The sequence below is a fragment of the Falco rusticolus genome, chromosome 1 (genome assembly GCF_015220075.1).
Source record: "Falco rusticolus isolate bFalRus1 chromosome 1, bFalRus1.pri, whole genome shotgun sequence".
Taxonomy (NCBI): Eukaryota; Metazoa; Chordata; class Aves; order Falconiformes; family Falconidae; genus Falco; species Falco rusticolus.
The window spans coordinates 84,781,586-84,796,463 of NC_051187.1; the positions used below are offsets into that span (position 1 = coordinate 84,781,586).

Consider the following 14,878-nt stretch of genomic DNA (forward strand, 5'->3'; position numbering starts at 1 on the left):
CAGTCAACCAAGAAGGTGTGAAAGGCTTTGTTCTGTTTTAATGAAATATATTAAACAAGTTTTTATTGAATATGATGTAGATGGAGGTGCACTTTGATTTTTATTTTTTTAATTTACTTCAAATGTGACAGTAGTTTTGTTTCTCATTGTCATATCAGTTCTGTTCTTTTGATCGTAGAAAAAGTAATTACAAAACTTTCAATTTGACGTTCAAGTACCAAAGGTTGTCCAGGAGGTTGCAGAAAGTGTTCATATTCTGGGCTGTTGCTTTAGAACATTATTTTTTCCTTCAATGAAATGATGACACTATTTGGACAGCTTTTAACTCTGTGTTTGAGCAGAAGGATCAGAGACCCAAATACAATACAAATAGGAAAGTAATTAAGATTACTCTAAAATATCACCTTCAGAGACAGTTCTACACTGTCATTTGGTATACAGGAGTGGCAAATCTACTACAAAAATAATTGTTGCAAAAGCACAAATCGAGAGAAAACTGAAAGAATAGGTATTTGCAAAGAAGTATGTCTAGTAAGATAGTAAAGTAAGCAGACTTTCCCTATGCATAATCAAATGTTAAATGGATAAAAATGTGTGCTGTTGTCTATTAGCAATTAACTAATTTTGCAAGTGCAGAGAGAAAAGTTCTTTGCAAATTAATGCACAGCCTCCTATCTATTAAGCTATCTATTAATCTATAAGGTATGTGTGAACCCTATATTACCAATGGAGAGACTGTCTCCTCTGAAATGGTTTAAAGGCTCCAGATACAAGGAATGTGATTAGCCAGAGATTAAGAAATCTATCTGAGCATCTCAGAGAGATGAATAAATGGATGTCTTATTTTAATTCTGAAGAAAAACATGAAGATTTTTGTCCAGTTTTGTCTAATCACATTTTGACAAATACCATTTAAACTTTTGAACTCATATTAAAAATAAACACTGAAAATCCTTTTATTATGATGGTGATCTGTAATTCAAATAATATTGTAAAATGTTCTCCTTGGTGTGATTAACAATATGACCATGTTTAAACGAAATTCTGTTTATATTATATCATTAATGAATGGCCTTTTGATGCTTTGCAATGAGGAAAGAACAAGAAACAAATAGAAAAAAGAAATGAAAGAAAAAAATCATTACTGACAAGCTCCAATAAAGTATAGATCAAAACAGTTTCATTTGGGATTTTTCTGGAAAGATGTTCAGTGTTCAAAATGATATAAATAGTTTTGCCATTATTTTTGATTGACACAAATTGTGTTGAAATGTTGAAAGTTCGGGGAGGCATATGCATTTAGATGGGTACTAAGCAAAATGTCATTTGAGTGTCTCTAAGGTCACAGACTATCTTTGCTGCTGAAATTCAAGATGATCTGCAAATAAAACAGATTTGCAAATAGAACAAAAACTTAATGTGATTAATCCCATTTGGAGAAACATCCAGAGAAATCATGTGTAAGAAAACTGTACAACCCACCCTTTTACGTATGATGTGAGTTACCTGTCTTTGCAACCCCTAAAACACAGCACATCATCTCAACAGGCTATACATTACAACAAAAAGGAAAGGTGTGGGATGTCTGAAGAAGTCCTCAGCACAGGTTATTTTTTCCTTACCTAGTAAAGTCTGTCATTTCCATCATAATCATGCACATCTGCTTTGCCAACACAATGATGTCATTACCACTGTCATCCCACTTAGCCACCTCTGCATCCAGTTTGCTCTTTTCTTGGTGGAATATCTCTACCTGCTCAGCAATCTTAGCCTTTTCCTCCTGGGGAAGCTGAGCCATGATAGCCTGGAGAAAAAATGGGAGAAGTTGAGCATGAAAAAAAGGAAGCTAGAAGCTATATATTTCCAGTGTTCCAAATGGCACACCTGACTTCTAGTTTCTTTTTATGGGAGTTGAAGATGCCAAGCAAAATCCCACAGACATTTGATTTCTGTTAGGACAGGTTAAAACAAATTCAAAGGATGTTTATAGCTCTTCTTATGCCTTCAAAAATTTAAAAATTATACATGTGATGCCGTGGTATACAGATTATTCACCAGTTGATACAGTAAGATTAAAGAAAATTCCTGTTAAATCTTAACATTTAGGAAGAACAAAATGAATGACATCTATGGGAAAAGGTAGACTGAATTGCCGCATCTCCCCCACACTCATTCTCTGTCAGAAACAGAGGTTTTCTGCTTAACCCAACAGTAAAATAAGCTATGACATGCAAGATAATACATTTGAAGTGAATTGTAATGAATGTAACTTTCAACAATATTTAGTGGCTTAATTGTCTCTTAGAGGATATGCAAAAAGGCACTACACAGGTTGATACTAATCAGCCTTGACATGAACAACAAAGTTCCCTGCCCTCCACAAAAAAAAGAAAACTCTACAAAATTATAATAATTACTTTTGAAGATCAAACGGACGCTTCCAATACTGATTTCCGAGTTGAGCTATTATTTGTCTTTAGGGGGTTCTGAAGACCACATTATGCATTTAATGGGGTGTGACACATATTTAAGTGTCATTACATTTTTTCTTGTTTATGCCACTTTCAATCAGATGAAGTCTTTCTCCACATATTCTTAAAATGCTCTTGGCTTTTAAAAATTCATAATTGACCTTTTCCAAAAGTGAAATTAAAAAAGGTTATAAACAGTAGATCAGAAAATGAGAAATTTGCAAGTTAATCAAATTAAAATTCAACACATGAGTTTTAATTAGGCCTTATCAATGTAACTCAGCAGTTTCAAATGTTGGTATATTAGTCTTTCTACAGAAAAATGCAGTGTAAGTCAAGCTAATAAATAAACATATAAAATACACATAAAACACTAGAACAGATGAATTAATTGAAATTAAGGGAATATGATAGGAGTAATAAAATTTGGAAAGCCGTTATGTATGTCTTGCATGTGGTTTCTTTCTGTAGGCAGCTTTAGCTGCTCACTCTTTAAACCAGTATGCAGTGTTTTAACATTTCTATTCCAGCTGCTGATGTGCTTTCAAAGAAGCTATATCCTATAGCAAATGCAGCTTATATATTTGTTTTATTTCTGTTGAAGACCAATACAAGTATTTCTACTGAAACACTAATAGCTTTATGAAGTCAGCATATTAAACTAATCCATTACATTTGACAAATAAAAATCCAGCTTTCCTACAGAAAAGGTTCAAATACGATACCATTATGCTTAGCAGACTCATTTCAATGAGTCACTCAAGACTGTGGACAGGGTGGCTTCTGCTTAGCATGTTTTCATTTCAGGTTTTCGTAATTTGTTGCTTCCTGTACATATTGCATTCTATGTTATTATGGAACAGGACTGTCTTTATAATATATTATGTTTATACCGTGTATAGCTGATCGAAGCAGAAGGTTTTAAGTGCAAAAGTGATAACAGCAATAAATGTAATAGAATTTAAGACTTGTAAGTCCCTAGGTAAACTAGATTCTTAGTAAAAATATTACTGCAGTCTTTACTTTGTTTTCAGATCAAAAAAGGATGATACGCTACTCAATCCTAGACATAACCAAAAGAAAAGAAAAGATGACTGTGAAATAACTGTATTGTATCTCAATACTTTTATAGCTAAGACTTACTGCCAATTCTTTGAATATAACAAACAGGACTTTATGCTCTTTAAAATATAAAAAGATTTATTTATATATATATAAAGATAAAAGATAGTCAACTGCATCCAGAACATCATTCTGTCATCATTGTCAGTGTAAGGTATAGTTCTGAAATTTGCCTGACTGCCGGGTTTTCAATGCCAGTTCCTGGTTACCCAGCTCTATGGGATGAGAACCTACAACCCATCTGCTCTTTATATAGGTGATAGTGATACATATGAAATGTCCTTGATATGCAAGTACAAAATTATTTTGCCCTTGGGATTTAGTGGTAGAAACCCACCTTTTCTGATACATGGTATGGTTTATTTACTAACTGTATTCAAGATTCAGGGAAATTAATTTAAGACAAAAAGAAACCTCTGCCCATTCCACTGAATCTATGTGTCACATTCCTCCAATAACTCTAAGTAAGCTTCATTTAGGTTTCCATTACCCTACTGTTTCTTTTCAGGATATAAAATGTTTGTGTCAAGCCCTAACATACTGTAGATCTTCCTACGGCAGCTGAGAACTCCTCTTTCCTGATCCTCTGAACTGATCTTTCAAAGCATCAAAATGCCTTTTGGTCTTCAAGTTCTCGGCCCTACAATTCCTCTTCCAGAAGCCAAGGTAAGAAGTCACTGTTCCCGTTACCAGCTTTTGCTGCAGTGTTTGAGTGCATATGGGGAGGATACTTCTAATTTAGTGTGTTACTTCACTTTTAACACTTATTAGAAGAAACTGCAGACCTGTGCAAAACAGCCATGAATATCAATCAGGTAATTCCCAGTTCCCCACTGGTTCTCTGCTGGAAAGTGTAAAGGCTTTTTTTTTTTTTTTTTTTTTTCCTTCGCACTCTCTTTCCAGTTATATATATTTTCATGATGCCCTTTGCCCCCCAAATTCTAATCTGACATTTATACTTATCTTTTTTTATATATACTCTGAGCAGCCTGTTTAGTTAAAGGTAAAGTAAAAAAAAAAAACCACCCCAAAAAATAATCAGAGGGTGGCATAATCCTGTGCGTTAACAAACTTCACTTCTCCAGCACCTATGACCCCTGAAGCACTCATCAGCTTAATTTGCAATCCCCGTGCAGAAGTGGAGGTCACAAATCACAATGGCTCAAGTTTATCATGATGTGATTACTCTGGTAAAATTACACTGACTCAGTAACAAATGTCTTCAATTACAATTAAATTACAGGGATGACTCGGTAGCTTAAACAGATCTTCTTGACAGGTTTGCACACTGGGAAACATGACTAATGTAAGATTTCTCTGGGTACAGCACATGGTGCCCTGATGGATTTTTTTTTAATTTATTTTTTTTTTAGTTTGCTGACTACTCCCACAGTTTCAGCACATTCCAAACCTGCAAGGCCTTCTCCTACAGCACTAGCTGGAGCAAACAGCTGGTACAAAGCATCATATAAGCCTAAGGAAGATCATGCAATAAAGTCAGTGGTTTTCAAATAGGTGAGACATGAAAAAGCTTTAAAAATACTCCTGTCCTTTCTTAAGTGACCCTGAAGATTTGAAATCACTACATTTGCTTTCCAAGGCATAGCTTTTTATTTGTAGCTATAGAGACACTTAACGTAGTAAGTGGATTTTATACTCACCCTTGCACTCTGGCCAGCAATAAGCTGGTCGTCTTCAGTCTGAACACTTGTTCGGCTGCGAACGTCATAATCTTCCTGCTCAAAGTCTGAATCATCCTCTAGCTCTTCAGGGGTCTAGAGAGAGAGACAGAGAGAGAAAGCAAAAGAGAGGAGATGACAAGCTTATAAAGGATACAAAGTCCCATGTACAGTAAGTTCTTATTTCATCGACTACCTGCTCAGGAAATGCTTTTTCTCTTTGCTTTTAAATTAACTTGTCTGCCCAAGCAGTCAAGAACTGAAATTGAATTGTCTTTAAAATTAAGTTGTTTCAACTATAGTTTTCTTTACAAATGGCATTTATCATTACCTTGCTGCAACTTTTCTTAACTCTGTTAACATGATGAATGCAGTTCCTGGAACAAAGATCCTCTGGAAACACTAACAACTGGAATGCAGTGTTTCAAAATTATGTTCATTCATATATAATTGGATATTAATGCTATTATATTACTGGAATCTCCACGTAATCTTCAAGAGAGAAGGTAAATACCTAGGAAAAAGTAACTAACATCCTGCAAGAAAAAGTTATCAAAGCAAATAAGAGATTTCCCCTTGAAAGAAAATGTAAATTATGTCAACTGGTTTTTAAACAAATGTAAAGTTTATAATCTGCTTTATCTTGTTGGTTCATATGCTTCTTTTCAGCTCTTGAATTTGCCTCATCCCCTACACTGAAAAGACATTATCCCCATTGCTGGTGCTACGAATTGTGTGAGGGTCCCTGGGCATATGGATTAAATCTAGTTATGTATATGCTGGCTTCAAGTTGTTTAAAATGTTGGTGAGAGGGACAAAAAAAGATAACTGAAGGATCTGTTTACTTGGGTTTTTCACCTTCTAGCAAAAAATATTTCCTTATGTATATATGGAGAGACAGCTTACTTTAAATCGCTATTTAGCACTATATAGAATATAGATGGTGCAAAACCAGAAATAGTCTTTAGAAGGAAGATTATATTGCCTTTTGTGCTTGAATTGCATCTAGTACAACAATCTAGCCATGACTAACTTCTGAAGGTACAATATGTGACAGTGCTGATAGAAAAAGATCACAGTAACTGTGCAGAAAAATCCTTACCCTACTGGGTACACATACACCTCAGCGTTAACCTAGAGGGCCAGTCATTACAGAAGAAATCATCCATGCTGGCATTTCATGCTTGGAGGCAATGTCAAGTTTGCTAGCAGAGGTGCTAATCATTGCCAGTTGTCATTACAGCTCTGTCTTGAAGATGCTCAGTCACTAGGAACTGGTCCAAACCCTCTAACATAATGTAGAGAAGTCTTTTGGCGATATTTATATTACAGCCTGGTTTCCAACATGAAGTGCACATCACTGTTTGTAATGGAAAATCAGCTGCTTTGCTAGCTACGTGGTGAAGTACACATGATGGGGAGAGTAAAACACAGCCATGTTCATTTGGCTTAAAATGTATGAATTAAATATGTGTTTTGATGCTTAGCACTGAAGGAAGAAATAACCAAGTATGACAGTATGGTAATGAAACTCAGGCTGCCTTTCTGAAGAGATGCGTAGAAATAGTGTATATTAACAGGATAGACAGGAGATGAATTTCAGGTGAAAAAATGGATTTATCTTTTCTCCACTGACACAGGGAAAAAAAAAAAAAAAAAAAAAGAAAGAAAGATTGGTACCCATCATTAGAATGTCCAATGGTCTTGCTTTCCAATCGCCTTTAATCACTTTATTCTCTCTCCTCAGTTGCCTGAGGGAAGGATGTGACTTTAAAATCTACCATAAGCAAACCAGCTACTAAGAGAATTATACAACACCCTGAGCAGAAGAGGGTATTTGCTATTATAGGGCTCAGCTTTTTATTTGCCTAGGCTTTACTGTGAGGAACAGGGTGGAGAGTTTAAATCCCTTTTTCATAAACCGTTTGGCTCTTATCCATCCTCCAAGTCCATTCAGCTATCTAGTTGCACTGATCATTATAAAACCAGTACCCTCCCCTGCCCTCTCTCCAAGTATACTCCTCTTAGTAACTTCCATCTCCACTTTAATAAATAAGGCTATAAAAGATAACGTGCAGCCCTTTGCTAGGCTTTTATAGTCAGAGTGGCAGTAAATTAAAGGTGCAACATTCAGAATATTACATCTCAACACTGTAACCAGTAAGGACATGATGATACCTCTTAAAAAACCTAAAATATTCTGAAAATTCCGTTTCAGGGATTTATTTATAAAGAAACATTCAGGAAAAAAGGTATTGCTGTTACTGCCTGACTTTCATAATGTTAAAATTTGTGATCTTTAAAAGATTGAAAATTAGTAAGTATAGATGTTGAACTTTGAGAAAATGTAGTGTAAACCAAAAGGACAAGCTAATGCAACTGTTAATAATATACAAGCACAAGAAATCTCAGTATTTCCTCTCTGTACCAGTGAGATCTAATTAAAAACTAACTTTCAGATTCACTTACTCAAGGTTTTCAAGTGTAGTGAATTTAACATCCTCATTTTCTTCAAAAAATAGCTACATTTTTCATTAAGATGAACAGTAGTTAACTGTTATCTGTAGGCTGCCATTTAAAATATGTTGCATACTTTTCGCTCTTGCATCATTGTGTTGTTTTATCTGATTGATCTCTTGGAGATGCAGCCCATACGTAATAGGGTCTCCTGTTTGTTTAGACACAACCGTATAAAAAAGAAATATTCTATTGAAGTATCTTGACATAAAGATTTTTACTCTTAGCAGGGCCTTCTAAACATACCATAACAACTCTAATTTTTGTGCACAACTAACAGGACCTTGGTATTTAAAACCTAATTTCCAAGACAACAAAGTCTGGAATTTAATTTATCTGAGTTGGAAGACAGAAGGACTGAATCAGTCTGGCAGGCACCTGAACCTATGATCACACAGACATAGGAAACATGGATTTGCGATTGGAGACAGCTTCCAAATAAAACTATGACAACCACTAGTGGCAGGAGGAGCTAAAGTAATTTTCAAAAATAATTGATTTTATGAACTCACTGATTTTAGTAGAAAAATGGTACATTTTCACAATTTTTAGTCTGTCTGTTCTGTGGCACAGGCTGTAAGGCTTCCCAGGGCTATTTTCACATAAAGTATCTCTACTACACATAAAGCATATTCTTCACTTCATTCATCTAATTCAGATGAATTCTTCCAGTGAAGAAGAATCTTTCACAATCCGAGCTAAATCACCCAGTAAATATATACTTTTCTTTTAAGATGTATGCTTTATTTCTAACAAGAATTTGGTGACTTTCAGCTTCCAGTAATTTTTTAAAATATCTCTCTGGCTGCTAAACTGTAGACTTTGCCGTAAACAAAGTATCTTCCATCAATATAATTGCAGTATAAAAGTGTGAATTATGCATGTCATAAAATGGCATATATATGCAGATTTATAGATGCTTTTTGTTTAATATTCCACCAATTCAAACATGATGAAGATAGAAACCTCACTATGCTATAGTTCTGTATGCACTTAAAAATTGTAAGATGCAATTATAAGAATTTCAGCACTGCAAACACCAAGTGAAGCTAACCTTGTACTGAGAGGAAAGAAGGAAAAGATAATCCCCCATTTTTTAACATGAAAATACCCTCTAATTCTAAAAGCTAAGGAGAGAAAAACCCTTTATAATATGTTTTTCTATTCAGCTCCATGCTACTCTGTACATTTGTTTTTGCACAAGGGCAGTTGCAGCCTGAGTGACTCAGGTGCTGCAAACAGCTTTGGAGTAGCAAAGTAAAAGAACCTCTCTCACAGCATGTCTTCAGCTGTTCAATGATTTACAGTAATATCTCACACTTTAAATTCAACCTGAGAAGCAACAGGTAGTCAATGTAGACAACGGACCCCATAACACCCTTTGGAGATAGGCTGTCTAAAAAAATGATGGGATTCTCCACCAGGTCTAGTTTGCCAGAGGATCTGAGATGTAGCAGCACTCTGGAAGTCTCCACAGTGGCTGCTCCGTGGGTGATCATGGCTAAGTCTACACTGACAAGTATGGAAGAGTAGAAGAGAATTCATACATCTGAACAGTTGGGGCTAAGGACTTGACGTGCACTACCCTCACTTCATTTTTACTCAGACTCACTACAGGCTTTTCCCACAGACTGGAAGTTCCTTAATGATAGAATAGAACAGAATAGATGTGCATTTAAGATGCTCCTAGGATGCATCTTCCAGAATCATCCCAAAGAATCAAGTTTATATGCTCTAAGACTACTCTGTAAAATGAACTAAAACACAGCAAGAGGGAACAACTGGAGATTGGCTTAAAAAGTGTACTCCTGATCCAAACACATGTAACACTAAGGCTAATGTATATGTAGCTAACAGCGAGGTTGCTAACAGTAAAGGCCATGTGTGAAAAGAGAAGACCAGGCTTGGAGATACATAAGAATGAGAAAAATGTGATTCTTCCTAATGGCACCGACAATTTTTGTGTAATAACTGAGAGAATATCATAAGTAGGTATGAAAAAAACTGTAATTTGATCCCCACACAGTAATAGAAAAATATGTTGGCACTAAGTTATTATTTTCTATCTTATTTTTACATTCTATAATTATACTTCTAAATTTATTGATACAAGCGCTTCAGCTGTGAAAAAGATTTTTTCTTCTGTATAGATCATAATAATAGTCCTCAATGCAAAAATCAGTCTCCTTTCTCTTTCAAAGGGACAATAAAATCTCCATGTTTCAAGGGAAAAGAGCAGAGTTATCCCTCTTTCCTTCAGCTTACTAAAGGTAATAATACCAACAAAAATTAATTTAAAAAGTGGCTTTATTTCCTCTATGGAATAAGGGAATCGTCTCAGACAAATTCAGTCTTTCATGGTATGCACATGAACAATTACTGCCTGAAAATAATTGTGGCAGATGCTCTAAAAAGTTTGCAAGGTTTTTTTGGTTTTATAATTCTGCAAGAAGTTTTACAGCCTAAATTAAAGGGATATATGAGATTTGGTAGATTATTAGATAAAAATATTCTAAGGACTGTATTTTATAGCTTAACGCTTCACCCTTTAATTATATATTTCATTTCAATGTGAGATGTTTGGATGTGTCTGAAACTGAAACTAATTTTGTTTTCTACAGAAAAGGTTCTGATTCAGCAACTCCAGTCTATGTCAGTTTATATATGTGGATTTTCCCAGTTAACTCACAAGGATAATGAATCCATTTATGTGCTTTAGTTCTCTGTCTGGGTAAGGAGTACTACATTTAGCTCCATAAATAACTTCATTGTCTGAATGTAAAAGTACATCTTCCTAATCTAGGTAAGCAGAACTCATTAACTCATATCATACAAGGAGCAGAAAGTAGCAGTGATACAATGGCAAAAGTAATCTAGGATGTAAACAGGAGACTGTGAAGCCTGTATGTTGATCAGCTTTCGAAGCTAGTAGTTAATGTAACATAAGACAGAAATTAAATAAGTGAATGTGCCTCCAGAATTTAAAATTGTGCTTTGTGCTTAGCTGAAGCATCTCACCCAGTATGGACAGCCTCATGATGACCTCTCTGGGACAGCTCTGATGTACAGGGGGGTGCTGGAAGATACACCTCTGCATAAGGGATGGTGGGAAAGCGTGGGTCTATAGCAGAACCCACCTGATGATTATGTCTCATGAAGCAATTTAAAATGACTCATGAAAGACTAAAAAAGATTAAAATGTGCTTAGAAGTGGTTCTTATCCTACAAGAAGTTTGGAAACTACTGCTACAGACTAAGGAACTAGACTATCAAAGGAAAAACTGAAATACTTTACAGATCTTTTATTTGCAACCCAGTCCAGAAGACTTGCAAATACCCCAGTGTTGCATACCCAGAAAACGGGACAGGTTTGCCATCCTTGTTTGTCATCAGCCATGACTATAAATCAGGCTACCTGAGATTAGCACTGGGTGTGGGAATGGAGTTTATATTTCACAGTTATGAAATTAAGCCCATCAAAAGCTTTTCCTGTAAATGTTAATACATAGTGACAGATGACTAAAATGGGGCTGTTTTGGAGTGGTCCAGCTGCCTAAAGCCTTACATCAGTGTCATAATATACTCACAACCACGAGTGTATGTTACCTGTTTGCTCAAAGGTTTGAGCTGCTGCTTTAGCACTGTTATTCGCTTTGTAAGTTTTCTCCGTGATTTTCACAGTAGCTTTATTTGTACGTGACTTTCACTGGGGCAGATTCAAGGTAATTTGGGCTTTAAATAAGAGTTTCAATTGCTGAAGAGATGTCCAAAGCAGGTTTGGTTTGTTATTTTGGTGGTGGTGGCTCTTATTTTGGTCTGTTTGTTTGTTTGGGTTTTTAATTTTTAGACTACAGTAAAAAACAAGACACACACCTCTCACAATAATTATGTTGTTCTGTGGGGTTCTTTATTTGTTTGTTTGTTTTTTTAAAAGATGCCTAAGTAAATTGAATCAATTGGTTACTCAGCACTGAAATGACACATTCTTTGCCTCAGTAATCATTCAAAACCATCCCTGCAGAGGCTCACTGGAGCAGCAAGATTATTTATTTATTCATTTAGATATTAACCAGACTTACCTCATATCCTAGGCAGCACACATACATTAAGGAAAAAAAAACCACACCACCAAACCACAAGAAAAATCTACACAAACTTTGAAGATCTTAGCAAATTAATGCTACTAGTATGGGAACAGTAATGAAGTTTGCATCTATTGGCAGTTGTGATCAAATCTTCTCCTAGGTGATTAACAAATTAATTGTGGTTCATCTTCTAAAACACCCTCATCCCTTTAGTTACAAATTCACTTTTGCTGCACAGACTTTTGTTTCATGTTTGTTTCAATGTCAAGCTTTTCTGACTTATTATGAAACAAAGTTGATTCCAAGAAGCTTTTATATTCCTCTCATCCAATGCAATACTTTCCTGTAAGTCCCAACTTTTATTTCCCAGGTGCCTTACATACCCTTATCATCAGAACAGCTTTCCTGATGTCACGAACTCCATCATAAACCAAGCGGGAGGCATCTATGAACTCATTTTCTTCAAATGGCTGTGGGACATTTGCACTCAAAGCTTCAATGGCAACCTCAACTTGTTCAGCAAAACGTGGCATAACTAGATTAAACAAAATGAAAGGCACTAAGATTAGACACCTTCTTTCGTGAACATTTTTCCCTGCCCTTGGGCATAAATACTTTCCAGTAGACACAGTACATACTGTTACAATTTCAAGACTCGGGAAGCCTCATGGCATGGTTTGTACTGACTCTGCACATGCAGAGCTCCGGAACATTTTCTGACAGCATGAAATAACAATCTTCATATTCTCTCCTCCAATTGCACAATACGGAATGAAAAACTTCCATAAAAAAGTGTGATTTACTAACTTTTAAAAGACTGTAAGATACCTGAATTATGAATAAAGTACATTTAAAACCTTTACAACTTGGAATGAACACAGTACATATTTATACCAAATGATCAAAGCAAAATGTAGCTATTATGCCTACTAATTTAGATAACTAACTGCAGTCTAGTTCATATGGAATAATAATAATAATAATTGTTCAAGGGACAAAATGCAAAACCTAGGAAATTACTTTTGTGAAGGCACATAAATGTACATTCTGTTTCTTCACTATCATCATGTATATAACACAAAAAATAGCCATAGATATTAGGTAATGGTATTATAAACAGCAGTATAAGCTTTTAAAATACATATCTTAAAGCAATTATTTATTTATGTAAATAGTTTAAAGGCATTCCTTGAAGTAACAACAGGCTTTTCTTCCAATTTTATACAGGATTCCTTTGAAGGTATAATAACTATCTCCATGTCACATATGCAGAAAGATGAATATTCCCCAAACCAGTCCTCTAATAACTTAAACGCAAATCCTGCAAGCAGGAAGAGGAACATCAGGTCCCACTAATTATAACGCACCTATACTTCTGAACTTAGTTACTCCTACTCAGTATTTTAACATTAATACTGGAGGACTGGACTCTCATGTACTACAGGACAAACAGAACCAATGCTTCATTAGAAACCTGGATACAAAATTGCATTGGGATTAATTCTTCTAAATTTAAGGAATTTGGGTCAAGCTTAAGATTTACATGAAGCAATTTTTTCATTATATTCACATATTTTTTATTATGTGATGCCTTTTAGTATCTCTGTATCCAAATCATGTACTCTTGGCTTTATTATTTTGGCACCATAATTGCAAAACAGGAAAAGAGGGTTCCTAAGTCAGACAGATGCTTTTTGTTATAATATTGTAGTTCTTTACCATCTTTTCCTTAGACCCTGTTTTTAATACACTTTTTGGTAGCCTCATTCAGACTGATGAATACAAGGGGGAATTTCCAGTGTCATTTTCATCAACAGCAGTGACAATCTTTCCTAGGAAGTAAACTTCCCTGTGGTAGGAAACCACATTTTCTTCTTGACTGAATGTCCTTAAATATATTTTATTCATAATGAAAACTATGGTTTTATGCATCTTACTATCTGATTTAAAGTAAAAACACAAAAAGACATATTAAAGAGTAGTTTACATTTTGAAGAAAAAGTGGCAGTAACTAAAAGCTTAACCTTTCTGTTTCTGGCATTACTGACTTGATGTTAAATAGGAACCCTTTAAAGGGATATAACTACTCAAAACTTGTTTATTCTGCCTAGGCATATATACACACACATATATATATGTTTTTGTTCATGTACACAGATGAACATAAATTGTATCTTTATTGCAGATAATGTTTAATAAGTGCAATAAGTACTGGGGATATATTGGAGAAAACAGGAAAATGTGACAGCAACAATAGACTTTAAAAAAGTAAACATTAACAAAACATTGCTAGGCAGAGGGGAAACATTTTAATTAGAAAAGGAGTTCAAGACAGCTGGAAGTTTTGGAAAGAGTATTAATAAATGCATATATCAAATTAGCTTAATTAGTGGAACACTTGAAAGTGTAGTAGGAGACTAATATGATTGCATAAAGAAGTCTTTAGCCTGAAAAACAAAAAGCAAACATTAAAAATACAATGAAAACAAGTAAACATAAAGAATAAAAGAAAGATTATTTAGAGTCATGGGGTTTAAAAAAGTAAAGCTAGAGGTGCAAAAATGACAATAAAAAAAGAGGGAAAGAACCTTAATATTTAGGCTCTTTAAATTTCTATCTAGAATTTCCTAACTAGCAGAGGTGGTCAGGTATTTAATATAATTAATAGTAAGTGCAACAGACCTGAAATAGGAAAGGGCAGTTTGGAGAACATCTACATAAACATAAGGAAATGTATGTATTAAATATGTCTTCAAGTTAAGAAAAGACAGTAAAATGTACCCTGCAATTCTTAAGGAAATAATCAGAGCAATTTTTGAGCCATCTTTGAGAACTCAAGAGAAAGAATAACAATGAAAGTTCCAAAGATTTAGAAAAAGAAGAAAAAGCACATATTCATTTATATAAAGGTAGAGAAGAAAATAAGGAAGAATTATAGGACATTCAGCCTAATTTTAGTACCCAGAAAAAAAATGAAATGTGATGTAAAGCAATTAATGCTTAA

The 14,878-nt window shown here is 34.8% G+C and overlaps 1 protein-coding gene and 1 long non-coding RNA gene across 3 annotated transcripts in view; one reads left to right on the forward strand and one right to left on the reverse strand.

The window, feature by feature from the left end:
* CTNNA2 (catenin alpha 2) overlaps window positions 1-14,878 on the reverse strand; it is a 515,202-nt gene that overhangs the window by 34,574 nt on the left and 465,750 nt on the right. For both annotated transcript variants that reach the window (XM_037387521.1, XM_037387510.1), the window contains exons 13-15: window positions 12,258-12,409; window positions 5,255-5,368; window positions 1,623-1,804 (exon numbers count right to left, since the gene is read on the reverse strand). In XM_037387521.1, the coding sequence (XP_037243418.1) occupies window positions 1,623-1,804; window positions 5,255-5,368; window positions 12,258-12,409 (448 nt within the window). The remainder of the gene's footprint in view (window positions 1-1,622; window positions 1,805-5,254; window positions 5,369-12,257; window positions 12,410-14,878) is intronic.
* Window positions 5,351-14,878, forward strand: part of LOC119148031 — a 34,302-nt gene continuing 24,774 nt past the window's right edge. Inside the window, exon 1 of the long non-coding RNA XR_005104277.1 lies at window positions 5,351-5,444. This is a non-coding gene — a long non-coding RNA (uncharacterized LOC119148031). The remainder of the gene's footprint in view (window positions 5,445-14,878) is intronic.